This window comes from Sapajus apella, unplaced genomic scaffold (genome assembly GCF_009761245.1).
Source record: "Sapajus apella isolate SASKATOON/1434 unplaced genomic scaffold, GSC_monkey_1.0 scaffold2, whole genome shotgun sequence".
NCBI lineage: Eukaryota > Metazoa > Chordata > Mammalia > Primates > Cebidae > Sapajus > Sapajus apella.
The window spans coordinates 52,071,611-52,097,111 of record NW_022436942.1 but is presented as its reverse complement, the minus strand read 5'-3'; the positions used below and the strand labels follow the sequence as shown (position 1 = coordinate 52,097,111).

At 37.9% G+C, this 25,501-nt stretch overlaps 1 protein-coding gene across 4 annotated transcripts in view; it reads right to left on the bottom strand.

Moving 5' to 3' along the window:
• Positions 1–9,368: 9,368 nt before the first annotated feature.
• The window catches only part of MRPL42 (mitochondrial ribosomal protein L42), a 47,636-nt gene continuing 31,503 nt past the window's right edge, over positions 9,369–25,501 (bottom strand). For all 4 annotated transcript variants that reach the window (XM_032297825.1, XM_032297842.1, XM_032297833.1 and 1 more), the window contains one exon: positions 9,369–10,859. In XM_032297825.1, the coding sequence (XP_032153716.1) occupies positions 10,814–10,859 (46 nt within the window). In that variant the 3' untranslated portion in view covers positions 9,369–10,813. The remainder of the gene's footprint in view (positions 10,860–25,501) is intronic.

Here is a 25,501-nt window from a genome sequence, read left to right as displayed (position 1 = left end):
CAGTGAGTTCAGCAATGAAAATAAGCATTTTTCTTTTCTCTCAAAAAGGAATCAAGGGTGGAGAGTATATTTGGAGAAGGAATCAGCTGAGTTTGGAGACTATTTTGATATCCTGATTCCCTCTTAAGAAATGATGACTCAGTGCAAATCAACAGGGTGACATGACTGCTAAAAAAAGTTATGCATTATTAGCACCATTCATAAAAGTATATTATCCACAGTAAAAATATTATGTTGTTTTGGGTAATACGTTTTAAGAAAAGTATTATTAAAAGAATGTGTCTAGAGGAGGACAACCAGGATAGGGAGGGTTCTGGAAACATGTCATATGGATAATAAGAAAAAATAAAGCTTAAGGAAAAATAAGAAGGAATATAACAAGTATTTTCAAATAGGAGTAAATTTATTTCATACAGATTCAGGGCCAGAATCAAGTCTGAGGATTATAAACCATAAGCAGACTGATTTCAACCCCATATAAGGAAACACTTTCTGTTAAAACTGTCCAATAATGGTTGGCTGCGGTGGCTCATGCCTGTAATCACAGAACTTTGGGAGGTCAAGGCAGGCAGATCACCCGAGGTCGGGAGTTTAAGACCAGTCTGGTTAACATGGTGAAACCCTGTTTCTACCAAAAAATTAGCCAGGTGTGGTGGTGGTTGCCTGTAACCCCAGCTACTCAGGAGGCTGAGGCACAAGAATCACTTAAACTCAGGAGGTGGAGGTTGCAGTGAGCTGAGATTTCATACTGCACTCCAGCCTGGGTGTCAGAGAAGATGCCATCTCATTAAAAAAAAAAAAAAAAAAAAAAAAAAAAGGCTAGGCGCAGTGGCTCATGCCTGTAATCCCAGCACGTTGGGAGGCCAAGGCAGGCAGATCACAAGATCAAGACATCAAGACCATCCTGGCCAACACAGTGAAACCCCATCTCTACTAAAAATACAAAAAAAATAGCCGGGGGTGGTGACACGTGTCTGTAGTCCCAGCTACCTGGGAGGCTGAGGCAGGAGAATCACTTGAACCTGCGAGGCAGAGGTTGCAGTAAGCCAAGATCATGCCACTGCACTTGTCTGGTGACAGAGTGAGACTCTGTCTCATAAAAAGAAAAAAAAAAGAAAACTGTCCAGTAATGGAGTTAGGTCCTTAGAAACATAGTGAATTCCTAGTTACTAAAAGGATTCAAGAGAAAGCTGAATAATCTTCCAGAAAGTACACTATAAAACAGGAGTCAGCTGGGCGCAGTGGCTCACACCTCTAATCCCAGCACTTTGGGAGACTGAGGCAGGTAGATGATGATTTCAGGAGTTCAAGACCAGCCTGGCCAATATGGTGAAACCTCATCTCTATTAAAAATTAGCTGGGCATGGTGGTATGTGCCTGCAGTCCCAGCTACTTGGAAAGCTGAGGCTGACGAATCGCTTGAACCGGAGGTGAAGGTTGCAGTAAGCCAAGATCAAGCCACTTGCATTCCAGCCTGGGCGACAGAGCAAGACTCCGTCTCAAAAACAAAACAAAGCAAAAAATCAGGAGTCACTGAACTATCTGTGATGAGGGATAGTTCTTTAATCCATTGTGGTCCAGTACTTTTATAAATTATAATAAAGTGAAATTAGTAGAATGAAAAGAAAAAAACATTTTTTAAAAAGCTCTAATTTTTAATTATCTTAATGGATATAAAATTAAATTTTCAATACGTAGAACTGGAACATACATAAAAGTGAAAGAGAAAAGCTAATTAAAAAACTGGTTTTCGCTGAAAATGTGAATTTAAGATTAATATAGAGAATTTCGATAACTCAACTTGTCATTCTTCAATTATAGCTGAAGATTATAATTGAAGTAGTGGTTCTATTTATTAGACCATTAATATGGTCTTTGAATAAACACAATGGATATTAAAAGTTTTTAGGGCAAGCGAGGTGGCTTACACCCGTAATCCCAACACTTGGTGGGGCCAAGGCAGGAGGATCACTTGAGGCCAGGAGTCTGCTACCAGCCTGGGTAATACAGGGAGATCCGGTCTCTACAAAAAATAAGTTAGCCAGGTGTGGCGGCAGACACCTGAAGCTCTAGCTGCAGGCTGAGGTGGGAGGACTGCTTGAGCCCTGAAGTTCAAGGTTATAGTGAACTATGTATGATTGCACCGCTGCACTCCAGCCTGGGCAATAAAATGAATGAGACCCTCTCTCTCTCTCTCAAAAAAAAAAAAATAAGTTATACATGTGACAAATGAGCTTGTTTCTTTCTCATTAAAATATGTAATCCAGGTTAGATAATAATGCTACTCTCATGGAGCAATGTATATCTAAACTGTTTCCACATTTTGCTTTAATATTATTCATAAGACAAAACCAGATTTACATAGTGATAATGGTGGGAATGGGAAAAAAAATTTTAAATAATTTCAGCATACTCAGAATATTCACTTTTAACTTTTATCCAAAATGAAGCAAGTGGTGTGGTATCTTCAAAATTCATTTTTAATCCCTCATTAGTTGCCAGTTAGAACAATGTATCATATAAACTTACAGTTAAATTTAAATCCTTTTTTGATGAAATAAATGGATTCCAGATCTATGAATTTGCCATATGTAGGCATTCTTTTGTTGGAAAATAAAATGTCAAGCATTCTATCAAATTCACAATAGTTTACTTCTTACAGATATGCAGTATCGGTATTAAGATAATCAACAACTTCAATGATGATTGTCAAATTATGGAACATGTAATAACAATCTGTAGAAACTCTGATCTTTCAAGCTTCTACCTTTTGCTTTTGCTCTTTGATTTTATCTGCCATTGAAAAACGTGTTGCTTTCCTGCCATGTATGAAAGAAATCTGAAGCTATCAGAGCTATTTTCAGATAATTGATGGTAACTCTAGCTGGCCAACTTATGTCTCTATTATTTTATTTCGAGACAAGTTTCACTCTTTTCATTCAGGCTGGTATGCAGTGGCACAATCTTGGCTCACTGCAACCTCCACCTCCAGGGTTCAAGTGATTCTCCTGCCTCAGTCTCCCGAGTAGCTAGGATTACAGGTGTGTGCTACCATGCCCAGCTAATGTTTGTATTTTCAGTAGAGATGGGGTTTCACCATGTTGGCTAGGCTAGTCTGGAACTCCTGACCTCAGGTGATCTGCCTGCGTTGGCCTACCAGAGTGCTGGGATTATAGGCATGAGCCACTGCACCTGGCCCAATGTATATCTTTATAAAGCTGAAACCAAACTGGCTTCTTGCAGCAATGAAAGTTCAAATATGCTCAACGGAACTTTCCTTCTAGATAACCATCATATCTCTAAATGTAATCAGTTGTTTAAGTTTTCCAAACTATTACACAATAAGAGAATAATCTCAAACTTGTTCCATTAGCCATTACACAAGTTATAGTCTTTACTAAGTCACTAAGCATATCGTACAGTTCAGTTGATATGCTTTTTCTACCAAGACTCTTTCAAATAAAGATATAGTATGTTGATTTACATTCTAGGACAAGCTCCTTAATTTAGGTAACTATTCCAGAATGTTTTCTTACCACTGCAGCTATCCATCCAATTGTATTCCCACACAAAGCTTCAAACCGCATTTACTGACAAAGTAATTTATTCCACATTTTTCTGTTGTTTAGAGTTAGCTATTTCTTGGCAATAAAGCAGAAAAAAGAGAATTCTTCCTTCATATTACTATTATATTCAAATAGCATATAAATTAAATAATTGCCATATTAGCAATATCTATATATTAATGGTACATCAAACAAATTGCAATAGAAGGTAATTTATTAGCTTTCTTTGTTCTACGGGTTGGTCTTTTTGGATATTTCAAGTGCTGACAGGGATGTTGACACTTATTCATTGCTGGGGGAATGCAAAATGGCATAGCCTCTCTGTAGGACAGTTTGGTGGTCTTTTACAAAACTCAGCATTCTCTTGCCATTCATCCAATAGTTGTGCTCTTTGGTATTTACCCAAAGGAGTTGAAAGCTTAAATGCACACAAAAACCTACACATGGATGTCTATAGCAATTTTATTCATAATTGCCAAAACTTGGAAGCAACTAAGATGTCCTTCAGCAGGGGAGTGGATAAACTGTGGTACACCCAAACAGTGGAGTATTACTCAATGCTAAAAAGAAATGAGCTATCAAGCTGTGAACAGACATAGAGGAAACAAATGCATATTACCAAGTAAAAGAAACCAATGTGAAAAGGCTATATACTGTATGATTCCGTTTATATGACATTCTGGAAAAGGAAAAACTTACGGAGACAGTGAAAAGACCAGTGGTAGCCAGGAGTTAGTGGGGAGGACAGGATGAACACGCAGAGCTGAGGGTGTTTAGAACAGTGTAAAGACTGTGTATGACACTCTAAAGGTGGGTACATGTCATTATACCTTTGTTCAAACCCATAGATTGTACAACACCAAGAGTGAACCCTAATGGCAACTATAGGCTTTGGGTGAGAATGATATGTCAGTGTAGGTTTATTAATTGTAGCCAATGTGCCATTCTGCTGGGGGATGGTAATAATGAGGGAGGCTGAGCATGGGGGAGGGGAGCACTGAGGATCTATAAGTTATTTCTGTACCTTCCTCTCAATTTTGCTGTGAACCTAAAACTGCTTTTAAAAACCAAAGTTTTTTTTTGTTTTTTAAAGAGATGAGAGTCTCGCTATGTTGCCCAGGCTGGAGTGCAGTGGCTATTCACAGGTGCAGTCCCACTACTGAACAGCACAGGAGTTCTGATCTGCTCCATTTCTGATCTAGGCCAGTTCAACCCTCCTTAGGCAACCCTAGGTCCCAGTGACCCAGGAGGTCACTATATTTATGCTGAACTTAGTGCAAACACCTGACTGGCATAGCTCACTACAACCCAGAATTCCTGGACTCAAGTGAGCCTCCTGTCTTAGCTTCCTGAGTAGCTGGGTCTACAGGTACGTGCCACTGTGCCTGGCATAAAGTCTTTTTTTTTTTTTAATTTTGAAGATAGTCTCACTCTGTTGCCAGGCTGGAGTGCAGTTGTGCAATTTGAGCTCACTGCAACCTCTGCCTCCCAGGTTCAAGCAATTATTCTGCCTCAGCCTCCTGAGTAGCTGGGATTACAGGCATGCACCACCATGCCCAGCTAATTCTGTATTTTTAGTAGGGACAGGGTTTCACCATGTTGGCCAGAATGGTCTCGATCTCTTGACCCTGTGATCTGCCTGCCTCAGCCTCTGAAAGTGCTGGGATTACAGGCATGAGCCACTGTGCCTGGCCTGCATAAAGTCTTTTTTAAGTACGAAGAAAAAAAAAAAAGCAAGTGATTTGAACAGATAGTTCCCCAAAGATATGTGTCCCCAACAAGTACATGAATACAAATTTAATGTTATTGATCATCAGAGAAATGCAAATTAAAACCATCAGATTATTACCTGGCCAACATGGTAAAACCCCATCTCTACTGTAGTCCCAGCTACTTGGAAAGCTAAGGCAGGAGAATCACTTGAACCCGGGAGGTGGAGGTTGCAGTGAGCTAAGATTGCACCATTATACTCCAGCCTGGGCAACAAGAGTGAAACTCTTAGAAAAAAAAAAGAGACATTCTTGCTGAATTGAGGACTTAGAACAGGCTGGGTGTGGTGGCTCACCCTTGTAATCCCAGCACTTTGGGGGGCCAAGGTGGGTATATCACCTGAGGTCAGGAGTTTGAGATCAGCCTGGCCAACACGGTGAAACCCCGTCTCTACTGAAAATACAAAAAATTACCTGGGTATGGTGGTGCACGCTTGTAATCCCAGCTACTCAGGGGACTGAGGCAGGAGAATCACTTGAGCCTGTGAGGTGGAGCTTGCAGTGAGCCAAGATGGAGCCACTGCACTCCAGCCTAGGCGACAGAGTGAGACCCTGTCTCAAATAAATAAATAAATAAAAAGACTCAGAAGTAATGCTAAGGTTTCTACTTTCTATTCTTATATCTAATGAGAACTGTGAGACTCTACCTCCATTTCTCCATTTAAAAACAAGAGCTCATTTACAAGCAACATGGCAAGAATTTAAGCAGTCATGACTGTGAAGCATTTCTGCAGGAGGATGCTATTTAAGTATGAGGTTGTTACTAAATCAAAATGAATGACTTTGTGCAAAACTAGAAAGCACATTACATATTGTTCCTGAGCATTTCTTCCCAGTGTATTCAAAGTATTCTCACATTCAGAAGGTTAAATAGCAAATTAAAAAATAGGAGGCTGATGGCTGAGCTCAACTGGGAAGATCTTTCTTTGGTGCTAAAATGGTTGAAAATTATTTTGGGAAGACTATGAGCAAGTTATTTTGAACTTCTGGGAAAAAAAAGTCTGATGGAGCATTCCCTTTGCTTAAAAGCAATGGAGACATTTATTTATGTCTTTAGCAAATAAAATAGTTTGCTTACTACCAGTGTTTGTGGACTGATATTCAACTTGACTTATCTTTTGGAAATTTTAAAAACACACACTGAAACTGAAAAAGTACTTTTTGAGTAAGGGTTTACCTGAAGTGCCCAGAGCCATTCAAAATGAGGGCACATAATTATCTTTTTTCTTCTTGAACATTTTTGGAATCTAATTAAAGATGCTTCTTAGAATATGTGGAAACCACACATGGTATTTTGCATATCACTATCATTCCAGTTCTAATCTTATTAGGTGTTTAGCTATAGGCAAGTAGAATTAGGGCATGATATGACGCAGATGTTAATGAGTTGCTGAGAAACTACATACTCTATCCCCAGGAAAACACACAAACACACATTCTCAAAATTCTATATAATTTCAGGAATTTCCTAGATATCCCCACCCCAAATCCCATTCATGAAATCCTTAGCTCAAAATCCTGTGCACTAGAGCAATTTCTTTTACAAAACCATATTCAGATGCCTGTGAAGCAATGAATGTGTTAGGCAATGTTAGGCGGTAGGAACAGCGATACATCTAGTCAGACAGGGTCCCTAGAAGTCATGGAGCTTAAAGTCTAGTAGGGGAGATGGAGATTTATCAAATAATCACACACAAAAAATGCCTAATTACAAACTTTGATTAAGTGCTATGGAGAGATATACAGTATTGCAGGTAACAATGGAATCTAATCCAGTTCCTCTAAAGAAGTTTCCTTTTAGGGTCCATATAAAGAATGCTGTGCAGGGAAGGTAAAGGAAACACAGTAAGGTAAAGCGCTGCAAAGGAAATACGGCAATAATAAGGGCTCTTATAGGTTTAAGCTCAGACCTGAAACTTGTATACTTTATATGCTTTGAAATGAGACATATACTAAATTTAAAGTGGCTCATCAAATTAAAGCATTTTCCATTCCCTGCCTACTGAATTGATAAAGATTTTTTAAAATTCTAATAGAAGTAAAATAAAATATTTCCATATACTGCTGTCAGAAGTATGCAGTCTTAGGCCAGGCACGGTGGCTCATGCCTGTAATCCCAACACTTTGAGAGGCAAGGTGGGTGAATCACTTGAGGTCAGAAGTTCGAGACCAGCCTGACCAACATGGTGAAAACCCATCTCTACTAAAAATACAAAATTAGCCAAGCATGGTGCTGCACACCTGTAATCCTAGCTACTTGGGAGTCTGAGGCAGGATAACTGCTTGAACACAGAAAGTGGAGGTTTCAGTGAGCCGAGATTGCGCCACTGCACTCCAACCTGGGCACCTGGGCAGAGCAAAACTTCATCTCCAAAAAACAGTATGTAGTTTAAACCACTGACTTTAAAAATGGATGCCTTCTGATTCCATGATTACACTTACAGAAACAAATCTAAGAAAACAGTAGTGACCTTGCCAGATTATAAGAAAATAAAAAATAAATTTAAAAAATTAAAAAAAAAAGAAAATGGTAATAATCCACCAGGATGTTAATAACAGCATTATTTACAAGATGAAACAAACAGAAACAAAGAGTATGTCTAACAGTAGGAAGTAAATTAAATTATGACAATCCAGATTACAGAATAATATCCACCCATTAAATCAGAGAATTTAATGATAAGGAAAAAATTCCTATTAAGGGAAAAAATTCCTATTAAGTGAAAAAAGCATGACAAAACGGCATACGTTGGCCAGGCACGGTAGCTCACATCTGTAATTCCAGCACTTTGGGATGCTGAGGCAGGTGGATCACGAGGTCAGGAGTTTGAGACCAGCCTGACCAACATGGGAAACCCCATCTCTACTTAAAAAAAAAAAAAAAGGGAAAAGGTTATGAGCCCTCATTTTTATTTTTGAAATATATTTATGCAGAGAAACACAAAGGAAGAAGGTATACAACAATGTTAACAATATTATCTTTAAAAAAAAATGAAATAAGGCTGGACACAGTAGCTCACACCTGTAATCCCACACTTTGGGAGGCTGAGGCGGGTGGACTGCTTTGAGCCCACAAGTTCAAGACCAGCCTCGGCAACATGGCAAAACCCTATCTCTATAAAAAGATGAAAACAATTAGCCAGGCGTGGTGGCACAGGTGTGTAGTCTCAGTAACTCCAGAGGCTGCGGTGAGAGGACTGCTTGAGCCCAGGATATTGAGGTTGCAGTGCGCTGTAATTGCGCCACTGTAATCCATCCTGGGTGACAGAGCGAGAACTTGTCTTTAAAAAAAAAAAAAGATCAATTTTTTTATTGGCCTACTCAGAATATTCCAGCACTTAATTTCACTATTACCATTTATACTGTTAGTCATTCTCTACTAAGGAACATCCAAATTCTCTCTAATTAAGTGCTTTTAAAAGTCACGTTTGGTTGAGACAGCCAAACTAAACCCTGAGTGAGAGTGCCCTCTGGTGGTTTCACCAATAATGCTTGAACAAGAACGGTGTAGTGAGTTTTTCATGAAGCTTAACTGTATTTAATTTAAAGAAACATTCCACTTTACGAATTTTAAAATGTCTGCAAAACAGACAAATAAATAGATCTTTCATAAAATTTTAGTGATGGTGCATAACAAGTTTTTATCCCTGGGGGTGGGGGAGAGTGGTTGGGGAGGCAGAGAGCAAGTGATGCTGGTGATGAAATATGTGCTTATTTAGCAAAATTAAAAATCAGCAACCCATGAAAAGCAGAATCTCAGGAAGTACAGTGTACATCTATACTACCAGTAGAGTAAAGTCAAAGTTAATTTGCCAAAGCACTGACACATAATTATGTAGGTTTGGGTGTCTGAGGACAATCCCTATTTAGTAGAGCTTGATATTTGGAAGAAAAATCTTTGTCATTATATTTTGATTTGTTTTTCAGTTCTTTCTACATTTACAACATAGCTAAGAATTTGTAGAATTTTGGATATAAGTCAACCTGAAAGAAAACCAAACATTTTTCAAGAATACATCATTGACAAAGCTGGTAAATATTTCTGATTTATTAAATTCAATCAAACTTATTTTTTTAATCTTTCCAAATGAAATTTATATTAATGGAAAAAGTAAACCACTTAAAAATATTTCTTTTGGGTAACAGAAGATCACCATTATTATGTCCTTTACTCTCTCCTACTTCACTGGCTACTTGGAACTTCAACTACAGTTCCTTTACTAAAAGAACTAGATCATACAATGGACTTTGAATGAGAAATTATTTTTCACATCAATTTTACTGTATCACAAACATTTTACAGCACAAGTTTAAATAAAGCAACTTTCTACCTTATTAAAAGATTCTTCACCTCCTTAATAGAAATTGAAGGGGAAGCAATGCTATTAAGGATCATATGTAACTAGTAATGGCAGCAGAGTTATCTATTAACATTCTCATAACACTAGTCTAGTGGCACTAACATTTTAATCACAGAGCTGCAGCTGTTTGCATGTGTTCTGAAGCTAGCATAATCTTTAAGACAGCCAGGAAAAAAACCCTCAAAACAAATTACATAATATTCTATCTAGAAAAATCTCTAGGAAAGCACATTCTTGGGTGAAAGACAACCAGCCCTTTGCCATTGTGATGCACTGAAAAAAAGCTCTGGAGCCTGACAATTTGGCTCCTGGCTCTCCCACTTGTTTGGTAGGGTTTGAGTCACTGTAAAATGCGATTACATCCCTTCTTCAAAGGATTATTTTGAGAATTTAATAAGAATGGATGGAAGGGGCCCAGTAGATACTAAAACCTGATCAAAATATCAGTAATTTAATTATTTCCTAGAAGCCAATTGAAACATTATAACATTTATTTTCTTGGGAGACCTTATGAGTTTATTCTCAAACGCAATTTAAAAATCTCCCTCAGGAAAGCCATGCACCTTTTTATTAATCATATTTATACTACTAACAGTGTTTGGCTAATGATGTAAAAATACTTAAATCATACTAGACACACACAAAGAGATGTTTCTCAACTTATGGTAGGATTACATACCAATAAACCCACTGTAAATTGAAAATATCATAAATTCAAAATGCTAGCCTACCTTAAATATGCTCAGAACACTTACATTACCCTATAGTTGAGCAAAATCATCTAACACAAAGCCTATTTTACAATAAAGTGTTCTGATATAACCTATTGATGTTCTACTGAATATGTATGGCTTTGGCACTATGGAAAAGTCCTAAATTGGAGACCATACATAAATGAAAGACTAAAATTGAAAAAGAAAAATAAAATGTAATAGGTTTCTCTAAATAAGAATGTCAAATCCAGAATTACTTAACATATATAAAAGTACACATTCTAATATATGAAAAGGTATTTTATCATTATTACTTTACTACATATTAGTGAACACACCAGATGGCATTTTTTCAAATTGCAAATGAGGCACATTTCTCTTTGATTCTCCCAGGAACCTCAGTATCATCTGTCTTTTGGAGGATTCGGATTCTTACGACATCTGTGATACCTTGAAAAGAAGAAAATAACTTGGAATAAGATGACCTTAATAAAAATTAATTATTCCTGATAAAATCTTAAATTTCTATGATTATTTTGCTATTGGAACTACTTTTTTAAAAATCAATGAAACTATGTATCAGGCATTTCTTAATAATAAGCCACATTCTCCCATTGTGAAAATTTGTTTTCTTTTCTTTTTGTAATCATTTTTTTTCCCTAGAGACTGGGTCTCACTTTATTGCCCAGGCTGAAGTGCAGAGGTTTTTCATAAGCTCAATAATAGCGTACTACAGCCTCAAGCTCCTGGCACAAGGGATCCTCCCTACCTTACCCTGCCTAGTAGCTGGGACAACAGGCACATCACCACAAACTAAGCATTTAAAACAGTTTTCTTTCACATCTTGAGGATAATTTCAACATGATAACCTAGATGACTGACTTTGAATTAAAAACTAATGGTTGTTTGTCTTTGTAGTAAAGAAATATCACATCTAGTGAGATTTAGGCTTCTAAAACATAAAAAAAAAAAAAAAGAAAAAAAAACATCACATCATGAACATGTTCTGTTAAAGTTTTATTTACAAGGGGCTATTCTTCTCTAACTGGAGGTTTTTCAACATGTAAAATCATGTTTTAATATAAAGTAAGATAACTAGTAATGTGCTTGTGGAAATATGTGTAATATCATGGAAAAATGGAAGAACTGCAAATCAGAACAGTGAGGAACCTTTCACTTGTTTTTGAGATCACAAATATGTTAAAATCATAATGCCCAATCCAAGCACAGGTGTGGTGAAATTAGCAGTATCAGACCAGACTGCTTCAAAGTATAAATTGGTACAATACTTTTGAAAAGCAGTATGATAAGAAGTATCAAAAAATATTCATAACTTTTGACCTAGTAATTCTTCTTCTACCACTCTATATCAAAGGAATATAGAAAAAGTAACTGAAATATTAAGGAAGAATACAGGAGGCAAATTTATATATACAGTATCATAACCATGTAAAAATAAGCAAACTAACAAAACTTACATATAGATATAGAGAAATGAAATGCATTGTTGGCAGTGATAGTTTGAGTGATTTCACCATGGAGAATTTTTCTTTTTGCTTCTCTGCACTTCCTTTTTTTCTTTACTGATTTAAGAAAAATCTCTGCGTAGAGTACATGTGTTTTTGTGATGAGTTATCTTCAAAAATTTCCTTCTGGTCAGACTTTGGCAAGCTGATCATGAGTTAATTTTCGGTTTTCAAATTTTGCTAATGTGGAAATTCAGTTTTATACTATAAATGGTAAGACACGCACCCTAGGATATCTAAAGCATTTTTTTGGATTGCGTGCAGTGGCTCACACCTGTAATCCCAACACTTTGGGAGGCCAAGGCAGGCAGATCATGAGGTCAGGAGATCAAGACCATCCTGACTAACATGGTGAAACCCCATCTCTATTAAAAATAAAAAATAAAAAAAAAAAAAAAAGGTATCTAAAGCATTTTTTTGCTTCAGGTTTCGTAGAGGCAACTTCCTGATACATTGATTTTTTTTTTTTTTTTACTGCAAAATAGGAATTAAGTTGAAAACAATGAAGTACATCTGTATATAATACCATGGAACAGTAAGTTGTCAAAATATACACACAGTAAAATACCATTTGTATAAATATTTCTACATGTGCTTACATTGGCGTAGAGAAAACTATGTTTTTTCTAAAAGGTTTCATTAACATACCAGATAATCAAGGTTTTACTAGTGCAACGGTGTCTCTGAAAGGCATTCTCTCAAAGCAGGGAGAATGGTTATCAGAATAGCGGTTCTAGAAAGGGTGTGGGAAGTCATTAATCTCTTGAAATTATTTGTAAAAATTTTGAATATGTGTTTTTCTGGGCAGTGGATTCAGAACTTTCATCAGATTCTCAATGAAGTCTGAGACCTCGAGGTCAGGAGATACAGACCATCCTGGCCAACATGGTGAAACCCCATCTCTACTAAAATTACAAAATTAGCTGGGCGTGGTGGTGCACGCCTGTAACCGCAGCTACTTGGGAGGCTGAGGCAGGAGAATTGCTTGAACCTGGGAGGTGTAGGTTGCAGTGAGCCGCAATTGTGCCACTGCACTCCAACCTGGCAACAGACTGAGACTGTCTCAAAAAAAAAGTCATTCAGCATACACCCTTCAACTATATTTACTACTCAAGACTGACTGAAAATGTTTGAGACTCTGACAGCCCTAAACTGAACAAAGTCAAGTTCTAAAATATACTCCATAAATGTCAAACAGCATTTACAGATTTCTTATCATGCATGAATTTCAATGTACACTACAATCACTAGCCAAAAGCAAGCACCTTAATTTTAGGATGACCTTATTCTATTATTCAGATTGGGAACCTTGAAAGTACTATTAATAATTAACACAAGAGCTAAACTGAGATTGCTCCTGGAAAACCAAGGCATATTGTTACTCTTCTTAAATTACACAATGACTCAGTGACATCTGGAACCTGGTCCATAGCTCTTAACCCAGAGAACTTTACCTCCTGGTTTATACTAAGGTAGGTAATCAAATCTGTTTCCTACTGATGGAAGTAGCTAATTTTTGTTGTCTCCATAGGAAAATATTAGTTTCTTAAAGTAGTACTATTATTCATGCATTTGTAAGATTGCCCTGTATTTCAGAAATTTAGGATTATTTTCTCCTTCCTGCCTGCCTGCCTGTCTCCCTCCCTTCTGCTCTTGCTCTCTCTTTCTTTCTGAAGGGTCTTGCTCTACCACACAGGATGGAGTGTAATGACACAATCATAGCTAACTGCACCCTCAAACTCCTTGACTCAAGTGTTTCTTCCACCTCAGTCTTCTGAGTAGTAGGTAGGACTACAGGCATGCGCCACCATGCCCAGCTAATTTTTAAAAATTATGGGAGCCAGGCACAGTGGCTCACGCCTGTAATCCCAGCACTCTGGGAAGCCAAGATGGGTAGACCACTTGAGCTCAGGAGTTTGAGATCAGCCTGGGCAACATGGTGAAACCTCATCTCAACAAAAACTTTAAAAAGTAGCCAGACATGGTGGTATGCATCTATAGTCCCAGCTACTCAGGAGGCTGAAGTAGGAGAATCTCTTGAACCTGGGAGGTGAAGTTGTAGTAAGCCGAGATCAGGCCACTGCATTCCAGTCTGGGTGACAGAGCGAGACCTGTCTCAAAAATAAATAAATAAATAAAAAGGTATTGTGAGAATCAGAATCATTTATCCATTTTAAAATCTGTAAGCACCTACTATGTGTAGGTCCTAACGATTCTGTAGTACACAAAACAAGATAAAAATTCCAACTCTTATCTTACATTCCAATGCAGGAGACAGAAAAATAAGATATACAAGTTGGCCAGGGAAGGCTTCATTGAGTAAAAACCTGAAGGAAGTAAGAGAGCTAGCTTTACCAATACTGAGAGGAAGTGTGTTCTATGCAGACAAACAGCAAGTATAAAGGCCCTGAGGTGGAAGGAAGGGCACGTTCAAAAGCAGGAAAGAGGCTATGTAGCCAGAATGCATGAGCAAGGAAAAGACGGTAGAGCATGAGAGCAGAGAGGCAATGCAGGACCAAATCATGCAGCTACTTGTAGGCCTTGAGTTCTTCTGAGTGAGACAGGAAGCTGTTTGGCAATTTTCAACAGAAAAATTACAAGAACCAAGGGAACTGTTAAAAGGGTAACTCTGGCTGCTATGCTACAAACAGACTGCAGCGAAGCAAAGGAAGCAGCTGGAAAACCAATTAGGAAGTTATTTCAACAAAACCGGCAAGAATGATAATTTGGACCAGGATAGTGGCAGAGGTAGAGGTGATAGGTGATCAAATCTAGATATATTTTGGAGATAGAACTAAGAAGATTTGCTAATAGACCAGATGTTGGGTATTGAATAGAGAGAGGAGTCAACAGTGGTACCAAGGTTTTTGGCCCAAGCAGCTAGAAGAATAGAGCTGGCATTAACTGACAGAGCAGGCTGCAGGAGAAGCTGGTTTGTGGAAGGCCATCATCCTTAACTCGGTATGTGTATGTTAGACACATACCAAGTTAAGGATGCCTATTACACATGTCAAGTAAGCAGTTGGATATGTAAGTCTAGAGGTCAAGGGACAGGTCTTGACCACAGATGGATATGGAAGCCATCAACATACAGATGGTATTTCATACTATGGGTCTGGATGAGATTCCTGTCCTAGAGAATGGGACAGAAAAGTGGAGCAGTCCAAGGACTGATTCTTGGGGCACTCCAAAATCTAGAGACAAGGGAGAGGAAAAGGAACCAACAAGATAAATCAAGATAGTATATTAACTTTAGATATGTAAAAAGAATTTCAATAGTTACTAAGGTTGAATTAATGAGAAAAGTAATAGACACATCATCAGGAACTCTATAATGAGATAGCCACGGGGTCCCCAGGAAAACTCTGACCAGCCTGCTCACTGGGAAAATGGGTGGAGCCTCAGGAAGTCTGCGCTGTTTGCAGGGAAATGCAACTGGGCTTCTCATGATCTGGTATGGTAATCTGGGGATTCAATCTGTGAGATGGGGGCCTGTTAACAGGAACCTCTCTTGCTTTGCTGAGTATTTTCCTTTATACCCAATAAACCCTGCCCTTCCCTACCCTTCAAATTGTCTGGGAACCTAATTTTTCATGGTCGTGTGTCTTTAGCTGACCTAAGGAAAAAGTCCTATAACAATAATATTGCTCAAATGATGTGTTCTAGGAAGATTAGAAGGAATAATGACTTGATTTTTTTCATGCCAACTAAGGAAGACTAAAGAAAGGAAGAAGAGCTTGCACAGAGATGCTGGCAACTGAAGGTGCTGACATGCTTCCTGAATAATGGCAACACAAAAGGCCAGAAGGACATACCTCAGAGGTGGCTACTGGAAGACAATACAATTCAGAACTGTGGCCTCAAGAATTATTTACAGAGCCACTACTGAATGTAAATTCCTTTAGGGAGTACAAAATAAATGGGTTTGCAGAAGCAGCACCTTCCAAAGAATATGATTGAAGCCCCATGACTTCAGGTAAACAAAATATAATGACTAAGCTAGTTTAATTTGTTTTCATCACCTGTAATATTACACGGGGAGTAGCAGAAGCTTCGTGGTTATATATGCTATTTTTAGAAAAAAATCAACCTTTGCACAATTAAATATAAAAATAGTCATCCAGACAAAAGCAAAGGTTTTAACTTAAAACCTCAAATTAACCCCAAACCCAACATCTTGGGTTTCCTCATCACCCGTCCCCCATGCTAAGAATTCAAACAGTTCCAGTACCCAATCTTGGTATGAAGCCCAAATCTAAGAAGACCCTTTGAATTGACATCCTAAAATAAACAGAATTACCGGAATAAGAAAAGGCAAAATACAGCTCACAAACCTATGCTTATTTATTATTTTTTGAGGCAGGGTTTCACTCTGTTGCCTGGGCTGGAGTGTAGTAGCACAATCTCAGTTTACTGCAACCTCCTCCTCCTAGGCCCAAGTGATCCTTCCAACTCAGCCTCCTAAGTAGCTGGGACTACAGAAGCGTCCAAACATACCTGACTGATTTTTTTGTTGTTGTTTATATTTTTTGGAGAGATGGGGTTTGCCATGTTGCCCAAGGTGGTCTCCAACGCCTGGGCTCAAGGAATCTGTCCACCTCAGCCTCCCAAAATGCTGGGATTACAAGCATGTAATCCTGGTCCACAGATTTAAAAGTAAACACTTCTGATTTTCAGATATGAGATAATCTGATCAACAATACTTATTAGCCACTGGCCTATTCAGCATCAATTCTTTACAGTCTATACAACCTACACACCCAGTTCACCCACCTTGGGTGAGGCCAATAATCAGACACAGGTGACTTCAAGACTGAATGAAGTGGGGCAACACCTCTGGATCATTAAGGATTTGCTGACCTTGATTAAGAATCTGATAATGAGAAACACTTTAACCCACTTGTGATCTAACTGGATAAACTGGAACTGGATAAACCCATATAACCTGGTACTCTGGAAATAAAACTTCCAAGAATCACTGGGAAATTTACCAGTGGAACATCCTCAAAACTACCATAAAGTACCATTTCAAAGAGGAACTGAACACCTTAAAGAAGCTGTAAAGACAATTAGGTGAGATAGTATTCCATCAGACACTAAATTAGTAACCATACATTGTATTAAGGATACTGTGTTAGAATTTTTGTGGAAAATTACAAAACAGAGATGCTTTTTTTTTTTTTTTTTTTTTTTTGACACAGAGTCTCGCTCTGTCATCCAGGCTGGAGTCCCGTAGCACAACCTCAGCTCACTGCAGCCTCTACCTCCTGGGTTCAAGCAATTTTCCTGCCTCAGCCTTCAAAGTAGCTAGGATTACAAGTGTCCACCACCACGCCCAGCTAATTTTTGTATTTGTAGTAGAGATGGGGTTTTGCCATGTTGGCCAGGCTGGTCTCAAACTCCTGACCTCAAGTCATCCACCCGCCTCAGACTCCCAAAGTGCTTGGGTTACAGGTATGAGCCACTGGACCTGGCCACATCCTTGCCAAAGAGAAAATAATCCAGAGAAGAAGATTTAACCAAAAAAGTCACCTAAAAATATAAATATAATATTAACAGATACCTAATAAACTATAATTATATGTAGTTGTGCTAACAGGGACAGTAAATATTCAAAATGAATATAAAAAAATAAAATGAAGTAAGCAGGCTAAGAGCAAACAGCAGAGGAAGAGTAAAAGTCCTGAAAACTGAGGGATAAAGTATTTTAAATAGCTTTATGTTGAAATGAGATGGGGCACTGATGTCAGATTAGGTCAAAAAAAAAAAAAAAAAAGGCAAGTTCCAACTATATGCTGCCTATAAGAAATCCACTTTAAAAAAGAAAATAGAAAAAAAAAGAAATCCACTTTAAAAACAAAGATAAGCAGGTTGAAAGTAATACAGAGATGACAAAGGTGACATTACAACCAATCCCACAGAAATACAACAGATGCTCAGAGACTATTATTTTTTTGGGGGAATGGAGTTTTGCTCTTGTCCCCCAGGCTGGAGTGCAATGGCATCGATCTAGGCTCACTGCAACCTTGGTCTCCTGGGTTCAAGCAATTCCTCAGAGACTATTATTACAAACACTTCCATACACACAAACTAGAAAATCTAGAGGCAATGGATACATTCTTGAAAACATACAACCTCCCGTGATTAAATCGGGAAGAAACTGAAACCCTGAACAGAAGAACAATAAGTTCTGAAACAGAATCAGTAATTTAAAAACCTACCAACCAAAAAAATGCCTGGACCAGATGGATTCACAGCTGAATTCTGCCAGATGTAGAAAGAGCCAGTACCAATCCTACTAAAACTATTCCCCCTAACCCACAAAAAAAAAAAATTGAGGAGGAAGGACTCCTCCCCAACTCATTTTACAAAAACGACATCATCCTGATACCCAAATTTGGCAGAAACATAACAAAAACAATAAAACTGTAGGCCAGGCTGGGCGCGGTGGCTCACGTCTGTAATTCCAGTACTTTGGGAGGCCGAGGCGGGTGGATCACGAGGTACATGGTGAAACCCCGTCTCTACTAAAAATACAAAAAATCAGCTGGGCATGGTGGCGCATGCCTGTAATCCCAGCTACTCAGGAGGCTGAAGCAGGAGAATTGCCTGAACCCAGGACGCGGAGGTTGCGGTGAGCTGAGATTGTGCCATTGCACTCCAGCCTGGGTAACAAGAGTGAAACTCCGTCTCAAAAAAAAAACTGTAGGCCAATATCCCCAACAAACGTGGACAAACGCTAAAATCCTCAACAAAATACAAGCAAACCAAATCTAGCAGCAAGTCAAATTATTAATTCACCACGATCAAGCAGGCTTTCTGCCTGGGATTTGAGGCTGACTCAATATATGCAAATAAATAAATGTGATTCATCATATAGACAGAATTAAAAACAAAAAATACATGATTTCAATAAACATGGAAAAAAACCTTCAATAAAATCCAACATCGCTTCATGATAAAAATCCTCAACAAACTAGGGATTGAAGGAACATACTTCAAAATAGTAACAGCCATTTATGACAAATGGCCAACCTACTAAATGAGCAAAAGCTGAGAGCATTTCCTTTAAGAACTGGAACGAAATAAGAATGCCCACTCTCACCACTCCTATTCAACATAGTCCCACGGAAGTTCTAGCCAGAGCAATCAAGCAAGAGGAAAAAATTAAGGCATCTAATTAGGAAAAGAAAAAGTCAATAATCTCTCTTCACTGACAATATGATTCTACACCCAGAAAACCCTAAAGATTCAGCCAAAAGGCTCCTAGACCTGATAAACAACTTCAGTAAAGTTTCAGGATACAAAATCAATGTACAAAAATCAGTAACTTTTCTATATACCAATAATATTCAAGCTGAGAGCCTGAAGTCCACAATTATAGTTGCAGATTTCAACGTTCCTCTCATAATAATTGATTAAATAGAAAATGAGTAAGGATAAAGAAAACAAACAATGCTACCAATTCCATTTACCATAACCACAAGAAAATGTAAAATACCTAGGAATACATCCAACAAAGGAGGTGAAAGGCTCAACTACAAAGCACTGCTGAAAGAAATCACAGATGACACAAACAAATAGAGAAATATTCCATTTTCATGGGTTAAAAAAACCAATACTGTTAAAATGTTTATAGTGCTCAAAGCCATCTACAGATTCAATGCTATTCCTGTCAGATTACCAACATCATTTCACATAGTTAGAAGAAACTATTCTAGGCTGGGCACTGTGGTTCACACCTGTAATCCCCGTACTCTGGGAGGCTGAGACGGGTGGATCACCTGAGGTCAGGAGTTCAAGACCAGCCTGGCCAACATGGTGAAACCCTGTCTCTACTAATAATAGCCAGGCATGATGGTGCACACCTGTAATCCCAGCTACTCAGGAGGCTGAAGCAGGAGAATTGCTTGAACCCAGGAGGTGGAGGTTGCAGTGAGCTGAGATCACGCCATTGCACTCTAACCTGGGTGACAAGAGCAAAATTCCATCTCCAAAAAAAAAGAGAAAAAAAACTATTGTAAAATTCATATAAAACCAAATAAGAGTCCAAATAGCCAAAGCAATTCTAAGCAAAAAGCAGCCAGAGGCATCACATTACCTTCAGACTATAGTACAAGGCCACAATAATTGAAACAGCATGGTAGTGACACAAAAACAGATGGCCGGGCACAATGGCTCACTCCTGTAATCCCAACATTTTGGGAGGCCAAGGTAGGTGGATCATCTGAGGTTGGGAGTTTGAGACCAACCTGACCAACATGGAGAAACCCCATCTCTACTAAAAATACAAAATTAGTCAGGTGTGGTGGCACATGCCTACAATCCCAGTTACGTGGAAGGCTGAGGCAGTAAAATCACTTGAACCAGGAGGCAGAGGTTGCAGTGAGCAGAGACCGTACCATTGCACTTCAGCCTGGGAGACAAGAGCAAAATTCTGTCTCAAAAAAAAAAGAGAGACACAGACAAATGGAACAAAATAATAAACCCCAAAATTAAGCAATACACCTACAACCAAGTGACCTTTGACAAATAGTATAGGATAACTGGCTAACCGTATGCAGAAGAACGAAACTGAACCCTGACCTACCACCATATATAATAACTGAAGACAGATTAAAGACTTAAACATAAGACCTCAAGCTACAAAAGTCCTAGAAGAAAACCTAGGAAATATAATTCTGCTTACATTTTTCTTTTCTTTCAAAGAAAGAAACAAAAGCCACATCCAAAGAAATACCATTATAGACATTGGCCTTAGTAAAAGAATTTATAACTAAGTACTCAAAACCGTTTACAGCAAAAACAAAATTTGACAAGTGGGACCTAATTAAAACAAAGAGCTTCTGCACAGCAAAAGAAACTATCAACAGAGTAAACAGACAACCTACAGAATAGAAGATATTCACAAACTATACATCCAACAAAGGTCTACTATGTGGAATCTGTAAGAAACTTAAATCAACAAGTAAAAACAAATAACTCCGCTAAAAAGTGAGCAAGGGAAATGAACAGATACTTCTCAAAAGAAGACATACAAGCAGCCAACAAACATGAAAAAATGCTCAACATCACTAATCATCAGAGAAATGCAAATAAAAATCACAGTGTGATACCAGCTGACGCTAGTCAGAATGGCCATTATTAAAAACAGAAAAAAATAACAAATGTTGGCAAGGCTGCAAAGAAAAGCGAATGCTTACATACTGTGGGTGGGAATGTAAATTAGTTCAACCACTGTGGAAAGCAATTTGGAAATTTCTAAAAGAACTAAAAACAGAACTGCCATTCGACCCAGCAATTCCGTTACAAGGTAAATACCCAAAGGAATAGAAATTGTCCCACCGTGGTGCATATACACCATAGAATACTATACAGAAATAAAAAAGAACAAAATCACATCCTTTACAGCAGCACATATGCAGCTTGAAGCCATTATCCTAAGCCAATTGATGCAGAAACAGAAAACCAAATACCACATGTTCTCACTTACAAGTGGGAGCCAAAAACTGGGTACACATGGACATAAAGATGGAAAACAAAAAACACTGGAATAGGCAGGAGGGGAAGAGGTGGGAGAAGGCTGAAGAATTAGCTATTGGACACTATGTTCACTGTCTGGGTGATGGGTTCAATCATACTCCAAACCTCAGCATCACACAATATACCCTTTGTGTACTTCCTGAATCTAAAAATTGAAATAAAACAAAAAACAAATTCTTATCTTAGGAACTTCTAGGAAACAAAATCTAAGACAGCATCTATTAAAAACAGCTACAGCCAAAAAAAAGTAAAAGAATAGAAAAACATATTTCATGCAAACATTAATCAAAAGAAGACTGGGGCTAGGCACGGTGGCTCACATCTGTAATCCCAGAATTTTGGGAGGCCAAGGTGGGTGGGTCACTTGTGGCCAGTTCAAGACCAGCCTGGCCAACATGTGAAACCCTGATTCTACTACAAATAACAAAAATTAGCAGGGTGTGATGGCACACACCTGTAATCCGAGCTACTTGGGAGGCTAAGGTATGAGAATCACTTGAACCTGGAAGCTGGAGGTTACAGTGAACCGAGATCATGCCCCTGTACTCCAGCCTGGGCAACAGAGTAAGATTCTGTTTCCAAAAAAAAGAGAAACAAAAAGTCCAAATTATAGTTGTAGATTTTAATATTCCTCTCATAATAATTGGTTAAATAAATATGAAATGAGTAAGGATAAAGAAAACAACATTATCAACCACTAGAGCTAATGGATATTTTTAAAACACCACACCCAACAATGGCAGAAAAAACACTTTCTTTTAAATGCACATGACACATTTATCAAGACAGACCATAATCTGGGCCATAAAACAAGTCTCAATTAACTTAAAAAGACTCAAATCATATAAAGTATGTTTTTGAGAGGGAAAATTACAGCATTAAAATGCTTAAATTAAAAAAGCCAACAGTTTCCAAATTATAAGCCTTAAGAAACTGGAAAAAGGGCAAATTGAACCCATAATAAGCAGAAGGAAGGAAATAACAATGAGTAAAAATCAATGAAATAGAAAACAGAACAACCATAGAGTCCTACATGTCTAGTAATCAAATGTGTAAATAAAAACTTTTCCACAGAGAAAACTCCAGAACCTGATGCCTTCATTGGTGAATTCTCCCAAACATTTGAGAAAGAAATAACTATGACTCAGGAAAGATTCCAAATTTTTTTTTTTAAAAAGAAAGAATACTACTCCATATATATATATCCTTCCAGAGAACTGAAGAGAATACTACTAAACCCATTCCATGATGCAAGCATTATCCGTGATACCAAAAACTGACAGATATTACAGAACTACAGACCAATATCCCTAATAAACAAAAAGGTAAAAATTGTACACTAAAGCTTAGCAAATTGAACCCAACAATACATAAAAAGAACAACACATCATGATTAAGTAGAGTTTAGTCCAGAAGTGAAAGGTTGGTTTAACATTTAAAATCATGAAATATAGTTCACCATATTAAAAGACTAAGAAAAACAACCATATAGACTATAAAAGACGTAAACTTGTTTTTATTCATAGGTGCTATGATCCATCTATTTTGAGAAACCTAATATATAAAAAAGTTACTAGAACTGTCTAAAGGTCACAGTATAAAAGGTCGAGAAACAAAAATCAACTGCATTTCTATATACAAATAAAAAAATTAAAAATTAAAATTGAAAACCCAATACCATCGCCGGGCATGGTGGCTACACCTGTAATTCCACCACTTTGGGAGGACGAGGCAGGAGGATCACCTGAGGCCAGGAGTTTGAGACCAGTCTGGGCAACATAGCAAAACTCTGTCCCTGTTTTTAAAAATAAAAATTAGGCCACGTGGGGTGGCTCACATCTATAATCCCAGCACTTTGGGAGGCTGAGGCAGGTGGATCACAAGGTCAGGAGTTCAAGACTAGCCTGGCCAAGATGGTGAAACCCTGTCTCTTACTAAAAAAAAAGAAATTACAATTATTAGCTGGGCATGGTGGCAGGCACCTGTAATCCCAGCTACTCAGGAGACTGAGGCAGAATTGCTTGAACCCAGGAGGCAAAGGTTGCAGTGAGCCGAGATTGTGCCACTGCACTCTAGCCTGGACAACAGAGCAAGACTCGATCTCAAAAAAAATAATAATAATTAATTAAAACTCAGATATTAGTGTAAAAATTATACACTAAAGCTTAGCAAATTGAACCCAACAATTTTTATGCTATTTACAATAGCATAAAAATATAAAATATTTGTGATAAATTCAACAAAAAACATACAATGTTCATATACGATAAACTATAAAATAGTTAAATGTACCATTTTCAAGGGTGAAAGATTCAATTTTGTTAAAAAAAAAAAAAATTATCCTAAAACTGATTTATAAACTAAATACAATTCCTTTCAAAATCCCAGTAGAATTTTTATAGAAATCAATGAGCTGATTCTAAAATGTATATGAAAATGCAAAAGATAACTCTGAAAAAAACAACAAAGTTAGAGGATTTACTCTACCTGACTTTAAGGCTTATTTAAAGCGAGCGTAGCCAAAACAGTGAGGTACTATAAAGATTGAAACATATATTAATGGAAAAAAAAAGTGGGGTCCAAGGATACACATACATGGTCAATTGATTTTCAACAGAGGTTCTAGATCAATTCAATGAAAAAAGGATAATATTTTCAACTAGTAGTGTTGAAACAACTGTATTTGCAAATGCAAAATAAATCTCAATCTATGCCTCACACCATATATAAAAATCAACTCAAAGTAGGTTACAGACCTAAATGTTGGCATTTTTAAGTATCAGAGTTTTTAAATTATAAAAATTCTAGAGGCCAGGCATGGTGGCTTATGCCTGTAATCCCAACACTTTGAGAGGTGGAGGCAGGCAGATTACTTGAGACCAGGAGTTCAAGACCTGAGCAGTGTGGCAAAACACCATCTCTACAAGAAATACACAAAAATTAGCCAGGCATGGCAGCATGTGCCTATAGTCTTAGCTACTACGGAGGCAGAAGTGGGAAAATCACCTGAGCCTGGAAGGTAGAGCTGCAGTGAGCGGTAATTGTATCACTGCACTCCAGCCTGTGTGAGAAAGTAAGACCCTGTCTGAAAAAAACCAAAAAACTTCTCAAAGAAAATGTAGAACACAAAATGCCTGAATCACAAAAGGAAAAATTTACAAGTTAAACTTTATCAAAATTTTAAAACTTTTGCTCTTTAAAAGACACTATTTAAAAAGTGGAAAGGGTCACATCTGTAATCCCAGCACTGTGAGAGGCCCAGGAGGGCGGATCACCTGAGGTCAGGAGCTCGAGACCAGCCTGGCCAACATGGTGAAACCCTGTCTCTACAAAAAATACAAATATTAAAAAAGAAAAAAAAAAAGCCGGGTGTGGTGGCTGACACCTGTAATCCTAGCACTGGGAGGCTGAGGTGGGTGGATCACTTGAGGTCAGGAGCACAAGATCAGCCTAGCCATCATGGTGAAACCCCATCTTTAAAAAAAAAGAAAAATACAAATATTAGCTGGGCATTGTGGTACACACCTGTAATCCCAGCTACTCAGGAGGCTGAGGCAGGAGAATCACTCGAATCCAGGAGGAGGAGGTTGCAGTGAGCCAAGATCATACCACTGCACTCCAGCCTGAGTGACAGAGCCAGACTCAGTCTCAAAAATGAATATGTATATACATATATACATAGTGAAAAGGCAAGCTTAGATAGAAAAATATTTTCAAAGTATATAGCTCATATAGCACTTTTATCTTTTTTATATCTTAATAAGACAACCAATTTGCTTTTTAAAAATAGGCAAAATATTTCTACAGATACTTAACTGAAAACAAACAAAAACCAAAACTCAACATATGAATGGCCAATAAGCACATGAAAAGATGTTCAACACTCAGGTAGGTAGGTTAGCCTCTACCTCTATGAATAGCCCTACCTCATATTATACCCAATTCCTTACGGAGAACATAGAAATAGAGAACATTTCTATTTTCTATTTTAAATACTTCTGCATAGTTTAAAAATGCTTTTCT